This window comes from Telopea speciosissima, chromosome 6 (assembly GCF_018873765.1).
Source record: "Telopea speciosissima isolate NSW1024214 ecotype Mountain lineage chromosome 6, Tspe_v1, whole genome shotgun sequence".
Lineage (NCBI taxonomy): Eukaryota > Viridiplantae > Streptophyta > Magnoliopsida > Proteales > Proteaceae > Telopea > Telopea speciosissima.
The window spans coordinates 63,038,160-63,063,677 of record NC_057921.1 but is presented as its reverse complement, the minus strand read 5'-3'; the positions used below and the strand labels follow the sequence as shown (position 1 = coordinate 63,063,677).

General features: G+C 38.3%; 2 protein-coding genes across 3 annotated transcripts; one reads left to right on the top strand and one right to left on the bottom strand.

The window, feature by feature from the left end:
* Positions 1–411: 411 nt before the first annotated feature.
* On the bottom strand, positions 412–25,518 carry LOC122663637 (auxin-responsive protein SAUR36-like). Of its 2 annotated transcripts, none has more exons than XM_043859238.1 (2): positions 25,499–25,518; positions 412–959 (listed from the first exon to the last, which is right to left on the bottom strand). In XM_043859238.1, exon 2 carries the CDS (start codon positions 942–944, stop codon positions 435–437), a length of 510 nt encoding a protein of 169 aa, XP_043715173.1. In that variant the 5' UTR covers positions 945–959; positions 25,499–25,518; the 3' UTR covers positions 412–434. The 2 variants fall into 2 exon arrangements, with proteins under 2 accessions (XP_043715173.1, XP_043715172.1); XM_043859237.1 differs by lacking the exon at positions 25,499–25,518 and adding an exon at positions 8,419–8,431 and having other exon boundaries at positions 412–962.
* Positions 20,907–25,108, top strand: LOC122663636 (NAC domain-containing protein 7-like). Its single transcript, XM_043859236.1, has 4 exons — positions 20,907–20,987; positions 23,698–23,881; positions 24,064–24,335; positions 24,424–25,108. Exons 2-4 carry the CDS (start codon positions 23,722–23,724, stop codon positions 25,057–25,059), a joined length of 1,068 nt encoding a protein of 355 aa, XP_043715171.1. The 5' UTR covers positions 20,907–20,987; positions 23,698–23,721; the 3' UTR covers positions 25,060–25,108.

Here is a 25,518-nt window from a genome sequence, read left to right as displayed (position 1 = left end):
ATCACTTACCTTTGAAAGGGGTGCTTTTTATCCCTGTACGTCCGTTTAGGTATAGAATGGGGATTTTAATATCCCAATAATCAATTCTGCCCCGCGTTATAGATTCCGCAATCCACCACCGGGGAAAACTTTCCCGCAATAGCGACAACCACAACCGTCACCGTCACCGCCACCGCCATCGCCATAGAATATATCAAGAATCAAGGTTTGGACCACCAGAAAGGAAAATAATGCTAAAATGCAAAAATAAATAAAAAAAGATCTTTCATTTCCACAACTAAAGCTAAAATCCAAAAACGCTGTGTAATTACAAGCCCTGTAAAAATCACAGAAGAAAACAGGGAAAACACAGGAAAAACATAATTCCTAATTTCATGATCACTGATTTTTCCTTTCTTTTTTTTTTTTTTTTTTTTGTCGTCATTATCAACGCATTAAATGCGATATTTTAATGCCTGTTTGCGGAAGCTCTCGCCGGCGGCAATCCTCGTCTGCACACTCTCAAAATCTGAAATCCGGCAAGGGATGGTAATCCCACCTGGATGTTGATACCCATACTCTTCCTCTGCCTCTCTCAACAACTCCGCGAACAAAGGATGGTTGAAGTAGATCACTGGCACCAAAACTCGATGTGGATATCCATCCTTCTCCCCCACGTACACCGCCAGGTGTCCTTTCGGCACCGCCGGATCTGACTTCGCCTCCGATTGCTCCGGCCCAAGACGTGCGTACCGCGACCCGGGCTTCCCACAACATAGACCCTTCGCTCCTCGCTTCAGATTACGACCCCAGTCGAAGATTTTCGATATCGTTTTGCTCTTGCTGCTTTGAGATGGTGGATGTTCTAAAACCTTATAGTTACCTCGCTTCCGTTTACGCTTCAGGGCCCATTTGAAGACCGTTACGAGCTTGCGTCCCAGCTTGAAACCCTGTATTTTCCTCATTGAGTCTAATATTCTGTAATCTGTATAAATTGAAGAGGATAATCGATCGAGAAGGGTAAAAAGATTGTATATTTATGGATCAATTCAACTGTCTGAAAGAGCGAAAACGAGAATTTTTTGGTTAGTTGAAGGGCCACGGATCGGCGATTGACATGGTGAGGCGAAACAGAGTTAGACAGCCTTCGGAAAGGGAAGTTGGGATATTTTCCAACATAAGGACTAGAGAGCTTTGAGTCTGCTAGAGATTAAGAGGAACAACATCGATCGACTGGGCTCTGAAGCTTCCCTCTCTGCCTCTGTATAATTACTATGACTCGTAAACTCCTGTGTTTTATGGGGGTTGTGATGGTGAAGCGCAGGGAGAGGAACCTGATTGGAAATCAAAGAGTAGGGTTTCTCAGATTGAGGATCACAGACCCTTTTGTAATGGGTTTTGGAAGTCAATGAAATGATATTGAGGCATCGAAAAGGAAAATTCAGGGATTTCAAGAGAGAAGGTCGGAAAAGAAAGACTCCGATAACAGAACTGGAACATAAGTTAAATAGAGAAGGGAGGGAGAGTGGGACTGTGTGACGAGAGCAGCGAAAGTTGAAATGTCAGCTGACTAGATGATTCGAGGCGAGTGCTTGAGGTTTTTTTTTTTTTTTTTAAAAAAAAAAATCTCCTTTTAATCGGCAAAACAGAGTCATTTAATGTGATGGAGTAAATCTCGATACTATTTATGGGGGAGAACTGGTCCGGTCCCAAGTCCGACACGATGCCCACCAAATTGAAAAGCTTTGTTGGGCCGCTCTTTCCCAGAAACTACACCCATCTTCGCCACGTATCCTATTATATGTATTAATAATAACCCTCGTTTCGTTACTGGAATTGGAATCGGTTATCTGTGTAATGTTTCCTGTTCCCATTAACAGTAAGGGTCCCGATGGACCTTTTTATGTAATCCTAACCGCCCATCATCCTACTGGGCCCACAACATCAATATAGTCCGTCCTTTGATTACTTATAATAGAAGGGAATAGGATTTTGTTAGTACGGTTGAGGAAAGTGCCGTCCCCATACACAATTGTCAAAAGTCTAGTCATAGGCCCTGAGTCAAGCCCACGTGTAGATTCCCTTCAAGTTCACCGATCCCCTAGATTGGGTGAATGAAGGACTTGGGCCGTACCATGAAAAACCGAAGCCCAATTACAACTCATCATGTTTGCTGCAAGATACTAGAAACTGGAAACGAACGACAAATAATGTTTCTCATCTTTCCACCATACACGTGGCAAGATCAATTAGGTAGGGAGTGCCCAAAGTCTAACACGTGTAGTGCAAGAAGATTATCTAAATTCTAAACAGAGGACTTCCGTACCACCATTAATAGGATTAAAATTGTTTAAATTTGAAAACAAGTGGGACCCACACCCTGGAGATGAATTCAAGCCAAACTTTAATCTTCCGTAATTCCGTATTGCCTCGGGACGGTTACGACGATGTGCTTGTGCTTCTTTACGAAAACTACGGAAATGCCACTGCATCGAATGGACATGAATGGAATTCCAATGGTATAATCCGTTCCGTAGAACGAATTTATGTTTTGGAATTCGTTTCATAACGACCCTTCACGAGACGAGACTAATACGAAGCCATAAATGGCCACCACTTTGACCTACTGCTTGTCAAAATGAGAAACGTGACGTTTGCGTGGAACTGGAAAAAAAAACAAAAATACAAAAATCCGTTAATTAAATAGATGAGGATGCTAACGCCACGATTTGGTCAACAATATACTACACATGGCTCTAAACGTTGAGTTGGGATCGGATGAGCGCAGTGGGTGGGACCCCAAGATGATTTCAGATTTGATGTTCCTTAAATTATTCAAGTAAGACCGTCCTTTGAGTGTACGTGAGGAGTACCATAAAATTTCCTCATCATCAGTGAAAGATGTCGTCAGCACAAATCTGACAAGTGCTGATTGCTGAATGGTGACTCTACCAGCCGCAAACCCCACCCCAAGAAGGGGTTTGTCGTGCAGAAGCCGTACGACACCATGACGCTAGACGAGCCCCTCTAGCTAGCTAGCCCATAGGCTAAGTGCCGTGGGAATGTACAACTGTGTGGACCGTGTGAGCCGTGTGGCATATTTGTGTAATCGTAACGGCGTTGTAGAGAAAAACGCCGTTCAGTAACCGCCTCATATAAAATGAGTGGAGTGGGAGTGGTCCGATCTGTGGTCAGAAATGTTTTGGCATGTTTTTACGTTCGTCAGTTTCGTGGGAACCCATTAAGCATAGCCTAGGAAAGAAAAGACCTAAATCGTCCCACACCAAATACTAATCCCCCATATGGACTTATTTAATTTCTACCCCAAAAAAAAAAAAAAAAAAAAAAAAAAACTTGTTGTGGAACTCTTACTCATATTCTTGTCTTCTTTACTAGGACTGGACTGGACATCATGGATTTAAAAAACCCAAATCTCTGATTATGGTTAATGTGGATTCCCAATATCTATTTTAAAATCCCCAATACATATATTTAAATATATATATTTTGAAAAAACACAACGTTTTGCTGATCATGTGGTCCTTACACAGAAATATAAGAGTACACAAAATTATTATCCTACCTTTTGAAATAAAAAAATACATCCATATTAATGCTACCATGCGTGCTCTCATTAGAACCGCACTGGTCTCAGAGTCACACAACTAGATAATGATCTCTTTTGCCAATTTCTTTATTAAGGGAAGTTTTCTTTCACCAAATGGTGCCACCATCTTAAGGTCATTAGAAGTCAATTATGCCTCCCATCCCGTGTGATATACCCTCTCAATAGCTTTTGCCCCCATCACTTAAGGGATTCTAATATATCATATTTTTCTAATAAAATAATATAAAATCAATAAAACTTATTGATTTTAAAACATTTGGTTTCGAATTCTAAAATATTGCTCTCATTATATCAACACATTAAAACTTAAACCCTGAAAACTTTGATCTCTTAATATCGGAATTAAAATTGGAAGAGAAAACAAATAAAACATGAAACATGCATGATTTGCATGTGGTATTCAGGTACTGTCTGGTTTGATAACGGCCACCAGATCTACAATCAACCAAAAGGACCACCTTTTCCAATTTTACATTGCCCATTAATAATGATTTTGTCTTACACAGAAGTTAAGTTCTCTCTAGACCAACTTGTCCATGAAATGTGGACAGTATAGACAACTCTTGATATATGCTTGCCGCCTTGTCTTAAGTCTACAGTTTGTGGGTTTTAAAACTCTTGATTAACAGTTTATTTTATACTAATCTCGAGAGTAGTAAGACCTAATTAACCTTTGCTTAATGTAATAAAATAAAAAGAAAGAAAAAGAGCGGAAGGAGAAAAGGGGAGAAAGAGAAGAGAATTGCTGCAATAGATTGGGAGTCACAACCGTAAGAAAAGGTTGCCCCAAATCATTCATTATAAATAGATTTCAATAGGGTGAAACCAAAATACCAAAAATATCTCTAAAAGGGAATCGTGAATTAGTGCTAGTGCTAATTCACGATTCCCTCCCCGTTAATCGACGACTTCTAACACCTAAGTTAATTTCCCAATTTTTTTATTAAAGAAATAAGCAGAAAAACAGTGTGTTTAATTAATAGATTGGCATTATCCTCCTTAATCTTATCACATCCTACTTTGTCAAGCTTTAGGGATGTTCCATACGTCTCTACTTCCCATTTTTTGATTAGTAAATCAATGAGTCAATGCAAAAAAGAAGTCAAAGTCAAACCAAGGTAAAAAGGCGGATCCAGATCTCCTACGGCGAGCCGTAGCAGCCTATGCAATGTGATAGGGCAGTGCGCACAATGACTGCCTTACCCCCACTCGGGCAAGGCAACGGCGGAAGTAAGGCGGTCATTGTGCGTGCAACCTAGTCAGTCGCACGCCGCACAGCTGCTACGGACAGCCGGGTAGACAATCCGCATGCTAAAAAGACGGAATTGAGATTCGAATCGGTCCGAGGCTTGGATTGGGTTGTTCCGCCCTCTTCCGACATCTATCTCTTTCTCTTCACCTCTCCTTTGTGAATGAAAATCTATTCATTGCGGGGCTTCAAATTCGTATAGGAGGATATCAGGAAGGTATTTTGGAGAACCTAATAAAACCCTATAAGGGTTTGTGAACCCTAGGACTATGTGGTGAACCTTCACTGGGTGGTAAAGGAAAAAACCGAAATGCAGGAAAACAAGAGATAGTTTGCATCAACAAAGGAGACCTTCAACATTTTTCTTGTTTGGAATTCTAGCGACTATACATCATTTACATACAATATATAAAGTAAAGCACAGTAACGTAACGTGTATAACATTCTTCTCCAAGACATTAAAATGTCTGAGATCATACCACATTACTCTATCATAGGGCAAGGAAGAATACATCATCCCAAGTAAATTGGATAGAGAAATTAATTGTGCTATTTTGTTTGAATTTTAAAGCTAGGACTGAGATTGACAGTGTGATACACTAGCATCCTCTCTCTTATTTATCTCTTTCTTTTTTGAATGAAATGATCCTACTGCCCTCCTGTGTATAAAATCGTTTCACCATACTTCATTGGTGAACTCCCCTATATTGTTTACTCATAGGACCATTTCTTTTTGTTTAATTATTAAAAAATTAAATATTATGATCACAATAGCTAACCTCATTCATCAAAACACTCTCCTTTTTCCACCACTCATGCACCATGATTTGAAATGGTCGGTGTTACACAAGTTGAATATAAAAATATAAAAAAATCAACTGTTTTTTTTTTGTTGAATGGGGCGGTAAAAGAATCTTCGCTGATGGATATAGGTGTTTTGGTGATGACCCTAGATTAGGGGTGTCAATTTTGGATCGGAACCGTAATCGGATCGAAACGTCCCGTTAGGAATCGGAATCGACCCACCCAATAGCTTATTGGGCTGGATCTGTCCGTCCGGAACCGTTGGAACCGAAAGAAATGCATACACTTGAACTTGTCTTACATCATTTTTTCTGTTTTAAAATGTTAAAAGATGATCTTTGCTATTTTAACATACAGTTAAAGTGACTTTTATTATACAGTTGTTGTCCAGTGGCTATTAGAACATGACCCAAGACTAAGCAAGACACTTGGCCCTCAAATTCTAGTATTCTACCCCTCTCATATCTGTTGCACATAGAGGACACACATCAGTAGTTAATGAATTGCTTTTGAAAGATTCTAGCTTGCTTGAGATTTCTCGTTCCAATTGAAAAAATGCTCTACATTTGGCTGCTCAACAAGGGCATGTTTGGACCCAATTAGGAACCGGAACCGGACCACCCAATAGTTAATGGTCCTGGATCTCAGATTTGGAACCGATGATCAGCTTATTGGTCCGAATCTGGTATTGACACCTTAGAGCCGGAACTGCTAGATAACCGGACCAGTTGACACCCATACCCTAGATAGATATAATTTTCCTTTGTTCACGTTGGAGGGAAACTTTCGTCTGTTTGAATTGAATCTAGTAAAACATTTACATGTATCTTTTTAGGGAAAAAGATCTCTGTCCGGGAGGGTGGCCTACACTAGTACTCACATGAGTGATGAGTCTATCTCTCTCTTCTCCCCATATGAAAAGACATTTTTACCTCCTTTTTTAAGGAGGAGAAATATAGACACATGGGAGTGCTGACGTAGGCCACACTCACGGACAGAAAACTGCTTCCTATTCTTTTGTAATTTAAATGTTGTTATCAGTGAGTGGTACGTGCACTAGTACACTATCGTAGGTTGAGTTGACCACTTGACTCCCTTTTTTTTGTAAAAAAGTTTAGTTATAAAAACCACATATTTATCTTGTCCTTGCAAGTGGCTCATCGACAACATATAGTAGCAGCAATTAAGAACAAAGAGAACGAAAAAGGTAAAAGAAGGTGGAGCTAATTAATCAAACCATCATGATCTGGGTCCCTAGAATAAAACCTTTGTCTCTAGTATTGGGTTCCCTTGAATCTTCTTAAACAATTTCCACATTTTATTATTGGAATCTTTTTTCTTTTTTTCAAAAAATAAAAAAAAAAAAAATCTTTAGTTGGCTCCTTTTATAAAGAGTCCTTGTTGTGCCACGAGGCCAGGATAGATGATATGACTATTTTGATAATTAGAAAGAGAGGACATGGTTCAATGTAATTGCATGTATCATCTCCATATATTTCCATGCATGTTTATAATACTCTGACCACGAGAATAAAGCGTGAGTTTAAGTTTTAATTCATACACACAAAAGAAAATTCTCATTGCTACCTGGCATATCCCTTTAGCCTATTCTCCTTTTTGTTACGTGTGAGGGTAGGAAAGAGCATCTTAACAACTTCAGGGTTTTTTTTTAAGGGATATTAGAAAGAGTTTTGCTAGCATCGTACAAGAATATTTATATAAGAGCATCGATCAAGAATCCAATACCAATATTTATGTGAAAAGGTAAAAATTATTTTTGAAACAGCTAATTGGTCCACATTAAGCTCCTCTCATCAAGACTAGTTACAAGGCTGACAATTATAGGGGATCCTTGCATCCTTTGCTTTAGAATGTCCTTAAGAGAGACTGACAAGGACAACCTCTTTTATTCACCACCATATCTTGCCCTAATTCCATTCTAGTGGAAGCATTTGGGCTGCCTAACCCATTAGGCTCATGGAAAGATTCATAGTTTGAGTACATTCCTTTTGCAGTTAGAGCAGTCATTCCAGAGAAGCCGCAATTAAATATAATGACAAAATACCATTTGGAGGTTCAATCCAAAACCTAAAGGCCTTGGATGGAGATAGCCTAAGGTTATATTAAAACATATTTTAAGGTTCCTATTAACCGATGTGAGACTATACAATTATATATAATTCCCAACACCTTAACACGTGGATATGCATCATAAGGAGGATATCAAACGGACGATGTTAAATAAAGTGAGAAAACCCATGAAACATGGTTTAGGGGTTCAACCCCCAAAGCCTCGATGTTTTGGATTTGGACTCCGTGGGATTTCATGGTTTTCTTATTACATTTAGTTAACATGGTATTAGAACTCAAGGTTCTTTGGTTCTTTCCCTTACGTTATCTTTTCTCGTAAAAAACATATGGTGAAATGATACAAGACAATAAGTAGGAATGAAACAGACATGGAAGGGAAGCAGTTTTGGGTGATTTCCTTAGATATAATGAAGGCCAATTGTTCTCTATGCTGAGGGCACAGACTGCGCTCAGACACATGGGGGTTGGCAAAATGATCACCCCACCCCCTGGATGGCCAGCCCATATGCCTGGGCGCAGCCTGCGCTGCGGTACAGAAAACATCAGCCCTATAATGAATTAGAAAACTTTTTGAGTCCTTAAGTCCTTTTTTTGTTTTTTTTGGTAAACGAGTCCTTAAGTCCACTTGCTGTAAAAAAAAATTATTCAAATTGTTGAGAAAGTGTATTATATATATATATATATATCACATTTGATGTCATTCCGTACCACTTTTTATCTTAAAACTATACGAATATCTGAAGTACAGATTCCGGTCATTGCAAGGGGTTGGTGCTTGATTATGATTTGCTACTTGCAAGGGTTTGGTGCTTCTAGAAGACAATTTGCATCTAATTTTATTAAGAAAATCTACTCATTTTGAACATCATCAATCAAGACAATTTAAAAAGAAAGTGCTCTTAGCAATGTACATTAATCAAGTACGGGGTTGGCAAGCCTAAGCCCAGCTCATTACTATTCTGTGGATCCAGAAGGTCTGGGAGTGTAAGGGGATGGGCTATGGCCTGCCAAAGGCCAAGATAAATGGGCTTAGATATAAGATATTCCCATCAATTATGAAATATTTAACTCTTTTTTTTTTGGGTAAAATTAAGAAATGTTTAACTTAAAAACTAATAAAGGTTTTAAAGGGAATATTTTCTCGTTATAGATTAGGGAAAGATATATAATGTGGAAAGATAGACGAGCCAGGTTGTGAAAATTTGGGTTACGGTTAGGCCCAAAAACGGTAATTTCAGGGTTGGGCTGGATGACTAGGCCTCGGTCCAACCCAGCTTAACTCTAGTATACTTATGTTATTGTCTCGAACTTTTTCTAATACACATGTGAAAATTACTATATTTTACCTTCATTGAGAGAAAAATTTGTGATATATACTAAGAGGGGAAAAAATAAGATTAAAAACTATTGACACCTTAAGGGTGTGACGATAAGAAAATCCCTGAAACAATAATAGATTAGCTTAACCCAACTTGAGAAGGGCCTCTAAATGGGTAATGATGGGGTTGGGCTGGAACTGAAGAGTGCATTGGCCCATCATTCCAGGGTCCATACCTACAACGACCAGCCCATATTAATGTAATAATTGGGCTAATGGGCCAAACCCAATAATTTTTTTATTATTTATCATTCAAGGTTAAGCCATGCCAGTGCCTGGTTGCTTACCTGGGTCTGAAGACTCTGAACTCCAACCTATGGTGGACCTCTCTTTTTAACCCAAAGGAATGGGCCGGGTACCGGCCTAGCTTTGGGTTTGAACTTCAACCTGGGTTGGACGTCCATTTATAACCAAAGTTCTACGCCAGGTGCAGCCTAGGGCAGCAGCAAAAATAATATTCTTTTGGATAGGGTTGTATCTTGGTTGGATCAACTTCATCTTAACGGTTTGGCTTTAGTTTGAGCCAGCCTGACCAAACTGGACCAAACCGTGTTTTGTTCTGAATTTTAATCTAAGATCCATGTCATGGTTCAAAGAACTGTAGGAATCAGCTCAGCCGACCCAATTCTGAATAATACCCGGTTTCAAAATCTCTTCTTTTAGATCGGCAATGAATGCACTTAGATCTATCCATTTTCTGACTAATTCCAATCTGATTCATATCGCAATTGATGGAAGCTAGATCTTTGTCCAATTCAAAGGGTTTTAAAGCTTGACCCATGTATTTTATTTTTGGTATAAAAATTGAAAGGGTACATTTCACATGATATTACCTTCTACTCAAGGTCAATGCATGGACTCTGTAATTGAGTTACAAACTGATGCATTTACTCTACTAAAAAGGGTTTTTAAAGTTGTTACTCACAACTCCAATTAAGCACGTATCACTTTATGAGTTTGTTGGCTATGTTGACAACAATGAGCGAATTTACAATTGGTTGTGTAATATATATAGATTAATTTTGGATGTTACAGTTGTTTTGAACATTAGAAGCAAGTATCCAAGTAAAAATTTCTCAATTTATATGAGAATAGTGTCTTTTTTTTTTAAAAAAAATATACATGTTTAAAATCCGTACCATCCATTTTTACCGTTTACTATTTTTTTTTTTGACTGTTTTATCTAACTGTTCATTTACAATTTTTAACATTTAAAACCTGTACATCCGTTTCCATATTTTTACTGTTCCCATTATTGTTAACTATGGTGCAGCCCATAGGCTGGACTAGGATTGAGAAGTTCCAGTCCGAGGTCAGGTTGGCTGAGCATGGAGGCTTTGAGTTGGCCTGACCTGGCTCAATATATCATTCGGCCATACTACTATTATTACAAGATAGAATTTCTTTTATTTTTTTCTTCTTATTTCCCTCCAATATAATATTTCTTTGGCTCCAAATTTTACCTGAAAATTTTCACTTCAAAAAAATTGACATGTAAAATTTTATATGTTGAAAAGTGATCCAATGTTTGATTTTTTGATAGAAAAAACATTAAAATTTTCAACATATAAAATTTACATTTATGAAGTAAAATTTAACAAAAAAAATTTCTCAGGTAAAATTTTACACGACAACAAACGGAGCCAATATTGAAATTTTTTCCAATTTTACATTTACGCGAAAACAAACACAGCCAAATGAAAAAGATGGTTTGGTTTAATTAAGAAATTTAATGGAGGATTTACATAAGAGTAAAGATACTTGTATGCCACCTATGAGGTGACCCAATAGTTAAACAACCCTGATTCGATCATTTGCTGTGGGGACATGTTTTCTATATGGCCTTGCCCTTAGTGGATCTTCTTCAAGAAGATTGAGTAATGCGAACCACTTTCTTGTTGAAAGATCAACACCCAAGGGCCCAAAGACTCCAAGTTGGGCTTCCTTTGCCTCCTCTTATAATGATCATCAGTCTCTGGGGTCGGATCTTTTTGAAGGCCCACAATCGATGCTGCTGCCTGCTGGGGGAGTACTTATATGAAAGTTTAATGTTTTTAGCAGTTTTATCAATTAATAATCAGGAGAGTTCGCATTGGGAAAGAGCAATCTGATCATCTATCGCTAACCAACTATCTCACAAAAGGGGATTTCAAGAAAAGCAACAAAGATGGTTGCCTGGTCTCTAGAAGGACATTTTTTTTTTTTTTTTTAATCACTTTTCTCTTTGCATGTTGAGATTGGGCCACCTGATCATCAACTTCTTCTTCTTCTTCTTCTAGATAGATAAGTGGAGGTTGAGGTTGATCAGTTACCCCAAAAAGATCTTCCTTGTTAGTAGAATTCTGTTTCTTGTTTTCTAAGTTTGAATGCTATACTTCCCTCCACTCCTGTAGATTGTCCATTCCCATGATTAGCTTGTGGTTACAACCGCCCCCCCCTCCACCTTCACTCACATGGGCCCATTAATCTGGATCATCTGATCGAACGGATCACGATGATCGCGGATGATATATTCTACTTGCAACACTCTCCATTGTGTCAAATTCAGTGGGTTCTGATCATCAATCAGTTGGCCAGTCTGGATTGATGATGATGATGATAATGATGTGGGCTGTGCATTGGTGAAGCATACATGTTCAAGGCTTTGGAGTCTGAACTACCCAATGCATCAGTAGGACAATAAGGTCCAGGGACTATATATATGATGGGAACCCCTTCTCAGTTGACTTCTCCATTCCATTCCAGTCCAGTCCCGTCCCAACCCACCTACTTCTACAAGTCTACTTCATGCCCAATTTCTCACCATTAATTACCAAAAGGTTCCAATAGATTATACCTAATTTAGATCTTAATGCAATGTAAAACACTATAATTAGTGGTTTAATTTTGGATGATAATTGTTCTTAAAGACCTACAATTTAACTTAGAACCCTTATAGTGGTCCACGACGGGCCTCACATGGCACTATACTCTCTGTTTTAGCTAAGGTTTGTCGCACGGTTTTAAAACGCATCATGGGTGTATCAGAGTACTTAATCACGATATTATCCAGTGGAACTACAATCCAGTCCACCTGGTTTTGTTCCCGATGCCCATTTCTAGACCCAGAACACGTCATATCATCTGAAAGTTGGCCGCCACTTATATTGACATTTCATGGCTATAGCACAACCAATGTGAGACTAAATTCTGTGACACAACATCCACGCTTCCACTGCAGAATCATACCAACAACATTCCCTTTATGTGGATATATAAATCTGATCTCATCTCAGCCCTATGTTTGATTACATTCTTGATATTTAGTAAACTTTGAATCATATATAAATGTCACGCATATAAATGTAGACCTTTTGTGCTCATTCTAATTAGCTAGATTTGATAAATCCTAAAGCCCTTTGCCCCCACCCCAAATTATCATGTTAATTCTTCCTCATTATCATCTTCTTCCCGTTCATTTTACTCTCCACGTTTGGATCCGATGAGCAGATAAATTTGGTCATTTCTCATGAGAACCAGTGAATATGGGTGTTCTAATCATTCCATGTTCCACTCTCTCTCACCCTTTGTTTGTTCTCATTTCTTTTTCTTATTATTATTGTTATAATTGGCATTACTATTTTGAAGGGACATATAAACCAAAATGTAATCATAATCCTTCTTATTATTAGAGGATTATTCTATATATATCCCTTAACTGTCATTTCGTTTTCTCTAATTAAAGGGACAAAACCCTAGAACATACCAAGAACGTAATTATTAGGGTCATTAGGACCCTGGGGGGCACACAACCACCATATGAAGCGTGAAGGGTGTGTGGTATGTGTGGTCGAGGTCAGAGGTACAGGGTTGACAATCACGTTTTTATGGTCAAAGGTTTAAATCTTAAATGCTATTTAATTAGCTAAATACAAAAGTATTTAAAATGATGAATACAAACGTGCCCCCCATATATGATTCTAGAAAAGTAGAAAGTTGTAATAAACTAATGTGATTAACCTTAATTAATTTTACTGGAAGATCTCTGAAATAACAAACAAGCCCTGAAATGGATCATTGTTTCATGTTCAATGGTGTAAAATTATGAGAAGTTTGGCTATAAGTCTTCTTCGACATCATTTGGGGTCACTGTGTGAAATATAGCTTAGCTAGCTTAGCTCTAGCTATGGTGAATATTCATGGGTTGACCCGCTTCGCCATCCACTCATTCCACTCTCCATACTGGCCCTGGAACCTAGTTAATAATGGAATCTAGGTTTGGGTTGACCCGAGACACTGCAACCACAAGAAAGCGACTCAAGTTGCACCATCAGAGACCAACTTGAAAAGAAAATGGAATGGGTTTCATGGATATAACTGGACCCACTAACGCAATAGCAAGACCAGGTGGGTATGGTGAATACGAAGCTTTAACTCTCTTTGTTGCAACCTACAAGAGGATCTCCTATCAATTGCATCGAATAAATTAATCATAATCGTTACCAATGACAATTACACCCTAAACAAATTATATACAAGACAAAAATTGGTGATTAATTTTTTTTTTTTAAAATTCTTATAGAGGTGGGTGTATTCATACCACTTATGAGAGACAAATGCACAATCATGAGAAAATAACTAAGCAAATAATTACACGTAATACGATGAATTTAACGTGGTTCATCATCAATGCCTACGTTTACCCAATAGAACCAAAGATTTTCCATTAAATCTAAAAAGCTCTCCACATCACTCTCTATTTCACCCCGTGATTCCCTTTTGCATGTGTGTAAGTTTTCCTACAAACACAATGGAATAAAAAAACGCTAATCTCTACACAATTACAATTTTACTTCATACCCGATCCAATTACAAATACAGGCTCAATAATAATTATGTAAATCTGTAGAATAGAAAACACACCTAGCCAATTCTAACATAATCTATTCTTAGGTTGATGTAGTGAAGATTTCTAAAGAATTTTTGGATTGATTGAACCGGCAAAGGTTCCCCCGATTAAGCTGAAAGTATTAATTTGTTAGTGCAACTTCTGAGAGCCAAAACTTTTGACTTGGGTGGAATTACGAGAAGGGGTGTAGCGGGCCTCTGAAGTTTTACGCGCAATTTATAAATTTTAGTTGAGTTCCCTATTTTACTTTTTTCTATTAGTTTGTTTTTTGTTTTATTTAGGTTTTCTTTTTCCTTTTGTAATTCGACTTCCTTATATATGGGTCTCGTTTTGGACGAAATAAAGTATCTTGAAGTTTTGAATCAATTCAATTTGTTTGCCCTTCTTCCACATTGAAATTAGGGTTTGTCGTTAAAAGATTCAAGGGTTGTAAACGTTAGAACGAGATCTAGGGATCTTTATCGCCTCCAGTACTGGGGACGATAATTTTCCCAAGATCTAACCCCCATACTTCCTACTATGCCATTCAAGTGGAAAAAATAATAGATAAACAATTAGAGGAAAAGGTCTTTGGCTCTTAGCTACATGACTTAAGCAGTTCTACCAGGTTCTCATAACTATATATGTTTGATCCTGAGATAGTGAGGTCTGCAAGAGTTCAATAATCACCAAAAACCTTTCTTCACTACAAGAAACTCATTTCTTCAGTGACGTCAAATGATTCTTGATTATTCTTATGAAGCATGAAATAAAAGAAACCTACGATAAAGCCCATATGGCAGAATGCCTTACCTGTTCCCATTTATATTAAAACCAGTTCATTGAACACCTAAACCTGAAAGACACGACTGAATGAAAGGAGACTCTATGGTGTGATTGACTATTTTAACCTTAGTGGTGGCCAAGAAGGCCAAACCTTATAAACATGGCCGCACGCCAATCACGTGTGAAGAAAGAGAACCATGAATGTGGCCCTAACTAGGAGGAATGAAGCTCAAACCCTAAAAACAAAACAGAGAAAGCAAGGAGAGGTTGAGATGACAGTTTGGGTCCTCTTTCACGCATCCACAATCCTCCACGTGTTAAAATTAGGACACTATTGCAAAGTTCGATACTATAATAGTGTTACTATTGTATTTGATAAAAATATTCTTTGCTCCCCCGCGTGGTCTCTCCCGTGAACACCCCAAACCTCACATTGTCGAAACCCTGTCTGTTTGCCTTTCCCTCACCACTCCCACGCCTCGCTGACCTGTTTTTTCATTCTCTGCCCAATCTATATTAATCCAAGGTAATTTAATCTGTGAATTTATTTTTTTTGGGGTAAGATTTTAATCTAAACAGATTTTGCCAAGTGACAAATTATAACTTTGAAAATCTATCAACCATAAGAAAATGAATGGCTCACACAGATGGCTACGATTGAAAAATACAAAGTTGCATGCTATAATACATAAGAGAATATTTTCTTGAGTTAGGTTTCGATATATCACAATTAAGTGACTACAATTGAATCTTTTGGTTAAGGATGAACCTTTTGTTCCTTGTTAGACCTTGTGGTTTCTGCTGATGGTAACGCTAAAGGTGGATCTATAAGTCATAAAGTTTTTTTTTTTTTTTTTCTTTTTCCTTTTTGTTTATCTTTGTTTCGCTTATGATAATGCTCTAGGTGAAGTTTTAAGACGTACTTATTATTTTTTGTTATCCGGGCATACCATAACATTAATCTTGTACATTATTCTTTTATTTTTTTTTAATATACTCTTTTTCTGATATAAACAGATCTATTCAACCATCAGAATCACCACATCACCATGACACGTGGCTCAACATAATAGGTATTGTAAATGAATTATTATCCCCCACACAAATGAGGATCTTTATCCCCTCCAGTTCCCTGCCCGGCCTAGTTCCCCAGTGCCCCTAACAAAGGGGCGCATGACCATTCAGCCCTTACCCAGACACTCTGTGCAGGTGGGGTCCACCCCCTCTTCTTATTAGAGGCATTGGGGAACTTGGTCAGGCAGGGAACTTGAGAAAATAATTTTCCAACAAATGATGCAAATGGCACAAGGGTTTTAGTGCACGCTATCGGGATCACCAATCAATTGTATATCGATACATATTTTGAATTTTTTTATTCGTTTGCCCCTCAATTGTTTTGATATCACCAGTACATTATCAGGTAGCTATCGAATCACCCTAGGAATTGGAGGAATTTTTATCCTCTGTTGTTCACTGTCCGAACAGCACAGTGTTGTCCCCTCACATGGTGTGCAAAATGACGACTTAACCTCCCTCGGATAGGGAGATTAAGTCTTCATTTGACCCCCATGTGAGGGGACAATAGGTGTTGTTCGGACAACGGACAACAGAGGATAACGATCCAAAATTGAAGAGGATTAAAATCCCAACTGATATTGATTTGGATCGATTACGGACGATCCATTCCTGATACCTAAAACCATGCAACCAATAATTGGGTAGTTGATCTCATGATTCCTCCCTAAACATCAAGTTGGTAGACAGTCGTTTACAATACCTAGCTCCGGACAAGTTGATGGTGTTTTTATATAGTAGTATATACAAGCCGGATGTCATTACATTGGAATCCTTTTTTTCTACCCAAAAATAAAAAATAAATTAATAAAAAGTAGTGCATCACATCATATGCGGTTCTTTTTGTATTTATACACTTACCCTTGAGTATATCATACGCTTTGCAGGTAGATCTATACATGCAAAATTACAGAAAAGGACTCTTGGATCAGATAAGTCATCAGTATAAGGAGGAAAGGAAGTGCCATGTGTCTCACGGTGAGACGGTGGGACCACCTTTATAGAATAGTTCCATAAAGGAGATTTAAGTCTTATTGTATACTCTTTATTTTAATTTTTGTTGCCACATGGGGATTGAGTTATATAATAATATGTATTAAATAAATAAGGAAATACCTAGAAAAAAGGGTAAAGGACGGTTTTGTCACTCTCTTGTCTGATATTTTGTGGTACTTCTCCATCACGCCTTACCAGTTGGGACAGCCATTTTAGCTTAATTTAAGTTTAGCTTTTGGCTTTTTGGTCTGTTAAGATCACTTATGTGGTTTACCAAAAAAAAAAAAAAGATCACTTATGTGGGGTTTGAATACCCAATAAGAACTGTCCACGTGGGTCCTCGTGTGTATAGAAATTAATTTTAAAAAGCACCCCAAATAATGAGAACTTCAACTTAGGGACTCTCTCTCCGCGTGTGTAGGGGTAAGCTTCTAACTGCAGGTACTCGACATGATGGTAGAAAGAATGTGGGCCTGAGTGGGGGCCCAAGATGTATTATAGAAGTGGCATTCTTTTTTTTTGTTTTTTTGTTTTGGGGTCTGTCTTTTTTACCAATTCTTTTCTGATTTTTATTAGCAACTTTTTGGAAACAGAAGAAGGAGCCGACCATTCAGTGGGCAATGCAGTTGCGGTCGAATTCGGTTAACGAGTAAGTGCCACGTAGGATTCTTAAACGGAGTTTCTAGCAACGCGGCCGGACGGAATCAATAATGGGGTTAAAATCCGCAATGATTAAAATGAGTGTGGACCCCACTGGAACCATTTAAATTCCAACATTCCCAAATCTAAACCAAATTTACTACTTACAGAGTGAAATAAGAGGGATGACATGTGTGTTGTTTTTAAAACTCGTGCAGAAAAGAGAGTCACGCAATGGTGGGTGAAAGTGGAATTGCTGAATAATGAGATACAGAGAGGGAGAGGGAGAGAGAGAGAGAGAGAGAGGGGGAGGTTTTATTTATAAAAAGTTAAAAGGTAATGGTGGTGACTGGTGAGAGAATGATGGAGGTTAGGTTAGAGGAACTAGGCATCGGTGATGACCATTGGATCACGTGTGAAACTTTTGCTTCACTTTACCACTTTGATACAGAAAGATATTATGGAATGGATGTTTTCCACAGGAACCGGCGATAAACCGGCCCGATATGCCGGAGAAGTATGAGAGGTTGTTAAGTTATACTTATCGGCACGGATACGCTCTTTGATCCCGCGGACTCCTGGCCAAAAAGTCCATGTTGGGGTTGGCGGGTTGCCAGGTTCTAGTTCGGGTCGGGGGCTGTGGTGTCATGCGGGTTCCCGCATTGATCCGCCAGAGTGGATCCCACAAGCACAAACCGGCCATCCCCACAAAATTGCGAGCTTCCATAATGATCGTGGTTAGTCCCACGCCGGACCATGAGCCGCCACATACAGTGCCCCGGGCATCATTCCGTCCTGGGTCCCACACTCCACTACGCCTGCATTTCGCTCTCTCTCTCTCTCTCTGGGAAGGCTGGAAGCTCTCCTTCTCCTTCTCCTTCCTTTGTCTGTGCGACGGTGTGGTGTTGCGGCTCGACTGGCTAAGCTGCTTTGTAACAGTGAGCCGGCTTTTCTATTTGGAGAACTGTCTTCATCGTCATATTTTCAGGGCGGCTTGTAGGGACCAAGGGTTCTGATAACTTGGCAATTGGAGAGGCCTTATTATATTTGGAGAAAAAAAATGGCCTTGAGGCTGCGTGGTATCTGTGCTAGACACATGAGGGGTGAAACAATCACCCTCCCCCTGTGAAATGAAAAATTCATTTCCTTGTTGGATGCCATTGCACGTTTTCTCATTGGTGTGCATAGTTGTATGTATATATTTAAAAAATTGCACACCAACCTTATATATAGCATACCAACCAACTGGAGAGAAGAGACTTCTCTACTTCTAAGGCGGGCTGTACTGCCGTGCGCCCAGCCTTGCCCCACATACAAGGCGAGTGGAAAATGTCGCCTTGCCCTTGCTCGGGCAGGGCGCTCGGGCAAGGGTAAGGCGGTACTTTCGGCCGCCTTGTATGTGAGGCAAGGCTGGGAGCATGGAAGTACTGCCCGCCCTGGAAGTAGAAGAGTCGGATCCGCAACTGGAGACCTATAATGCCAGTGCCGTTACCAGTGAGACTTGAAGATATGGGCATCAAAACCTAATCCGAACTGGTGAAATCGGTTTGATCTGAATCAATATAGTCCGTACCAAATTGAACTGATCTTTATTGGATTGGTTTTGAACTGGGGTATTGCACAACTGAAATCAAATGAACTAAACCGAACCTAAAACCAAAATCGAAGTGAAAAAACCCGAACAAAACCAAAACCAAACCGATATAACCTAACAAGAACTGGATATCATCCCGAAACTAATTTAAAATTGTATTATTTTCATAATTTTGCATACATATATATAAGTCGAAACCGAATTTTGGTTTGGTTTCGGATTCACCTTTAGCACATTGAAAATGGCCTGATCCAACTGATTGACACCCCTATGCGAAGGCCTTCATGGTCATTTAATTGCCTAAAATACCCCTAGAAATGAAACATTGAGACCTGAGGGGGTTGGCAAGAAAAACAGCGGAGAGTGAGTCGGGGTCTTGGGGATATATGGTGTTTTATCATCATCTTCATGTTGCCAGCTCTTACTGTATATTTTTATGTACGAGGGTGGGCATCATCGGATCATTATCACCCACAATTCTGACACCTTCCAATTTCCTACAATCCCTCACATGAGAGTGAAATGATCAGTTACCCACTGCCTTGGGAAGTGTGTCTATGCAATGGGTAAGTGGTCATTTCAGCTCCCATATGAGGGATTGCAGAGAAATTGAAGGGTGTCAGAATTGTAGGAGATAAAAATTTGGGTAATCATCATAGTCATAAAGTTCATAACATACCAGGGAGCAATAGGGAATATACGGAAGGGGTAACGTAACGCCAGGTAAACAAACCGATACGTTGAAAAGCATCGTAATTTCATGATGTCATGAAGGGGGCTTTTGGTATTGAAAATGCTGTGTAACGGGAGCTAGGGAGCCACGCAAAGCCACCCCCTATAGAGAGAAAGAGAGAGAGGCTGTTCAATTACGTCACCAATAAAAATTTCATCAAATTTAGAAGATTATTTTAATATATTTTTTTTGGTTATGTGGGGTTCATTCAGTCTGAGAAGGCGGGGAAACTGTGTAGTGTGGAGGGATTTAAGAAAGCTCGATGGTCCGTCCCGTTGGATCTTCTGATGTACACCGTTTGGCACTCTCCCCTACCAGAGAACCGCCCGTGATTGTTGCTCGCTCTCTCTCTCTCTCTCTCATTTCTCTCGCTGTCTCAGAGCCGCAGAGACCGGAGAGGAAGAAGAAGCTCGATCAGAAGTGGGTCTCTGTCAGTGGCGGGTGGAGGTGGAGAGGTTGCCACCACTAAGGAAATTCTCCCTCTATTTGCCTTAATTTGCCATACTTGGTTTTCCGTCTCCCTTCTTTGTAACCCCAAAGACTTTTCCTGCAATCTAGCTCTCTCTCTCTCTCTCTCTCTCTCTCTAACATCATCTACTCCTTAGATAAGGAGAAGAAGATAATGAAATAAGAGAGAGACACAAAAGAGTTTCTGAGAGAGAGAGATATTGGATTAGGGTTAGTTGTGTTTGTGTTTTCTCTCTTTCTTCGCCATCTATTTAAACCTACCTGTGCTCCGTTCTTCCATTCCTCAGCCTTTTTTTGTTCTTCGTGTCTTTCTTCTTTGGGAGGTTACTACAACTTTTGCCCTCGCTCACACTTGGGATCTGGATCCCTCAAGGCTCAGTGGCAAACAGTTATCGACAACTTCAGACAAACAGTGAGAGACAAAAGTACAAAACTGTCTTTTATTGGAGCACTGCAGGGTTCAACTCCCAAAGAGATTTTAGCTGTTCCCTTTTCCATATTCTTCTTCTTCTTCTTCGTATCCCGCTTTTTCTTTTTCATTTTGTTTGGGGTTGTTTCTTCTTGTCTGTCTGGTTTTACCTCCACCATTGTCCCTGTGAAGTGTTGGGTAGTAGTTGGAATAAATCATCAGCATCGCAGCACCCAAGTCATCAAACAAGGAGTCCATAGAGAATCAAAGCCGCCTTCGCCTTCTTTGATCTGTGAGTCTCTCTCTCTCTTGTGGGTTTCACCCAGCCTCATTGTTTTATCTGTGTAATGCTGCTTAATTCTTTTGATGAATGAAGAAGAATGATGTTGTGATGTGATTCAGAAAGAATCACGTAAGAAATAGTTTCCATTTTAAGATTTCTTTTTAACATTGCATGTCAATTGTCTTCTTTTTAACATTGCATTTCATTTTTCTTTCTGTAGCTCCTTTTCTTTCCCTTCTTTTTCTTTCTCTCCACACTCTCTCCTTCAGAAATGCTAAACCCAAAAAAAAAAATAGAAAAAACTGATCGAGAATGGACAAAATGCAATAATGCCCTTATTAATTTCATAATTAGTCATCATTATTACAGCATAAGATTGTGACTTCATTATATATATCATCAATATAAGTTGCTAAGGTTTCATCTTGTCCATGGTGGGTATCATTTTCATTTTTCAGCTCCAAAATTTTCGGAACAATTGCTTCTTTCTTTCTTGAATTTTATTAAATCTCACCTTGTTACCAAATATATCTTAATTTTGTCCTATTTACTCAAACAGAAATATCGTGTGGATCGATCCTAAGCTGCTATTACCCAAACGCATCTTTATTTTTTAGAGATGCATTGTTTTCAACTTAAAAATACAACACTTTACTTCTACGTCTCTTTTTCTTTCTCATATGATTATGGAAATATATGATCCAACCTAAGCAGGAATTAGACTAGGGTTTCTTTTTCTTTTTATTATTATTTATAAATATTTTTGGTAGTAAGGCTGCAAGTTATATCATGCACTAAAGAGAATTCCATGTTGACAATCACTATTTCTCATCATCCATTCTAATCTATAAGAGAGTAATTAAGTTGCTTAATTATCTCAAATAGAAATTTAAAGTAAAAACCCAAAATGCTACATTAATAGTAATTAATACTTGTTTTGGGATTTTTGATTAATTTATTAATTCACATTGTAATCATCCTAGTCCATTATCTATTATTATTATTATTATTATTATTATTATTATTATTATTATTATTATTATATTGGCACTTAGGGATGTAAATAAATAGCCGAAATCCGTTTCCGTATCCGTGTCCGTATCTGTTTAGCACTATCCGAATCCGTTCGAAAGCTAAACGGATACGGATACGGATAGGCTATAGCTATTCGAAAAGCTATATTTACATGTAAACGGATAAAATATCCGATCCGTATTCTTGTCAGTATCTATTTAGCACTATCCGAATCCGTCCGAAAGCTAAACGGATACGGATACGGATAGGCTATAGCTATCCAAAAAGCTATATTTACATGTAAACGGATAAAATATCCGATCCGTCTACGTGTCCGTATCCGTTTAGCATTATCCGAATCCGTCCGAAAGCTAATCGGATGCGGATGCGGCTGCGGATATAGCACTATCTGAGCCGAATCCGATCTGTTTACATCCCTATTGGCACTCAAGTCACATATCAAAAATAAATTACTTGAAAAATAAAAAACTTTTGGCGATTATTGTATCTATATAATCAATTTGATCACTATTACTCTTCTTTCAGTTTTCCTACCAGAAACATAACCTAATTTCCAAGGTTTCTAAGGCAAGGTTTGGTATGCATTCTTGGAATGCATTCTAGGTCATTTTCGCATTCTCGGATTATAAAAATAGTTGTTTTTATCGCCCGAGAATGTAAAATTGACTAAGAATGCATTCCAAGAATGCATACCAAACACAACCTAAATCAACCATAGCTTCATATTTTGCTATTAGTGACACTGTAAGCATATACTTTAGATTTTATTTTTAGTTTCAATTGTACATGGTCTGGTGTGTGTTCCATAATGTGATTACTTTCAATATGTTTAAGATCTGAGATATATTCTTGAGATAAGTGATATCAGTTTTAAATTTTCAAAAGGAATACAGAATTTTTGAAAGAGATTCTAAGCTGGTGTACGTGTGCTCCATAATGTGATTATGTTTAAGATCTCAGGTAATGTGATTTCTAGAAGTGTTGCTATGAGTCTTCCAAACCATAATATAGATAGTATAATAACATTTTTGTAGTTTAAGTTCTAATCAATATTACTAGGTTTGAAGATCTATGTAATTTAAAGTTCATTACTAGTATTTATTATTCCATATTAGTGTAGTGATAATAAAATTCTGACAACTTTGTTCTAAGACAAAATGAATACCAAACATTTACTGTTCATACCACTCCATTTTCCTATGCATCTAAACATTGCTTGAGAGGTTCTTTATTTCATAAACAATCTTGGTTGCAATGAAGCATCCCAAATGATAAGGCTTATTATGCTTCCATCTTAAAACCAATTGGTTCAAAGTGGGGTGGTCTCTTGTGGCTCTTATACTCGGAGAACCAACAGCCGATGTGGGATTATTACCTCAATGCTCCCCCTTACGTACAGGCCTCTTCTGGGCTCTGTCTTCGTAGGTGGAGTAGGGCCCATCATTGACATAGGCCTAATGTACCTGTTCTGATATCATATTAAACTTCCATCTTAAAACCAATTGGATCAAAGTGGGATGGCCTCTTGTGGCTCTTATACTTGATAGTCGGAGCACCCACAGCCGATGTGGGATTATTACCTCAATAAGGCTAGTTAAAACCATTTTTTTTTTTCAATTCTTAACTCTATGTTACCATTATGAAGTACCATCTAAATTAATGGTCTATGCTATGTGGATTGCAGGTTATACTCGATCAGTGGGAGGATATGAATACTTTTTCACATGTTCCCCCAGGTTTCCGATTCCATCCAACAGATGAAGAGCTAGTGGATTACTACCTTAGAAAAAAAGTTGCTTCAAGAAGGATTGACCTAGATGTCATTAAAGATATTGATCTGTATAAGATAGAGCCATGGGATCTTCAAGGTAGCACCAATTCTGCAAACTATTCATATACACTTGAATTTCTTTTTTAGGGAAAAGGTTTTCTGAGCTACCAGGTCAGGGTACGCTAGCACCTCTATGTTTATCTCTCTTCCTCATATGAAATGATCTTGCTGTCCTTCTGGCTCTTTGTTAATGTGGGTTTGTTTTACCCTTTTTTACAGAAAAATGTAAGATAGGAACTGAAGAGCAGAATGACTGGTACTTTTTTAGTCATAAAGATAAGAAGTACCCAACTGGAACTCGCACTAATAGAGCCACAACAGCAGGTTTTTGGAAAGCAACAGGAAGAGATAAGGCTATTTACTCTAAACATAATCTGGTTGGAATGAGAAAAACCTTAGTATTTTACAAAGGTCGAGCACCCAATGGACAAAAATCAGATTGGATTATGCATGAGTATCGATTGGAAACAAATGAAAATGGAGCACCTCAGGCAAGTAGCTACTACACATTATTAATAAAATTGCTTTTGTTTTGTTCTTATAACAAATGATGTGGAACTGAAATTATTTCTGTACCAGGAAGAGGGCTGGGTTGTTTGTAGGGTATTCAAGAAGAGAGTTACAACAATGCAGAAAATGAGAGAACATGAATCTCCATGTTGGTATGATGAACCAGTTTCATTCATTCCAGAACCTGATTCACCAAATCCATACTCCTGCAAGCAAGAACTAGAGTTGCAGTTTCACATGTCAAATATTGGCTCATTCCTTCAACTCCCTCAATTAGAAAGTCCAAAATTTCCACATTCAACAGCAGCTAGTGGTAGTTGCTGTTCTGTTGCTGCATATGGTCTTGATGTTAATAACCATGGAAGTACTTTACAATCTTCATCAATCTCACAAGAAGAACAGATACAACAAAACCATCATCAATATGATATGAATTCTCTTTATAATGAACAAGCAGTAGATCAAGTCACTGATTGGAGAGTTCTTGATAAGTTTGTTGCTTCTCAGCTTAGCCATGAAGATGTTTCCAAAGAAAACAACTACTCTAGTAGTGGTGCCAATAATGTCTTTAACTTGTCCTCCGATCACATGAACATTCTTCTGCAACAATCCAATAAGCAACAAGTACTCGCACCGGCACCGGCACCGGAGGATTACGCATCTACATCAACTTCCAGCTGCTGCCAAATTGATCTGTGGAAGTGATCATATCTATTACAGTACTATATACTGATTGTAGTTGTACATAATAAAACTAAAATGGTAAAACTTTAGTTGTTGGGCTTCTTTCTGCCTACTCTCTTTGTAATATTAATTACCAAGACGTACCCAACTGTGTTAGGCCAGAAACTCCTACTTCTACTAATAAGGTAATATATTATATTATCATTAAGTGGAACTGGCCTGCACCGAGTCTTACTGTGATTGACTTGGTGAGTCTGCATGTAATGGACTTTTATTATGTTGTCCATCTGGGATTTACTGTTGCTCTATTCATAGATGTCTTTGTATGTTCTACTTAATATAGTAAGATTTTCCTTTTCTTTGTAATAATTTTTAAGGTTTTTTTTTTTTTCTTCTGTTTCTTGGCTTCTGTCCAGTGATTGGTTGGCTCTGTTGTGAAGAATTTAATTTCTCTAGAGCAATATATATATATATATATAT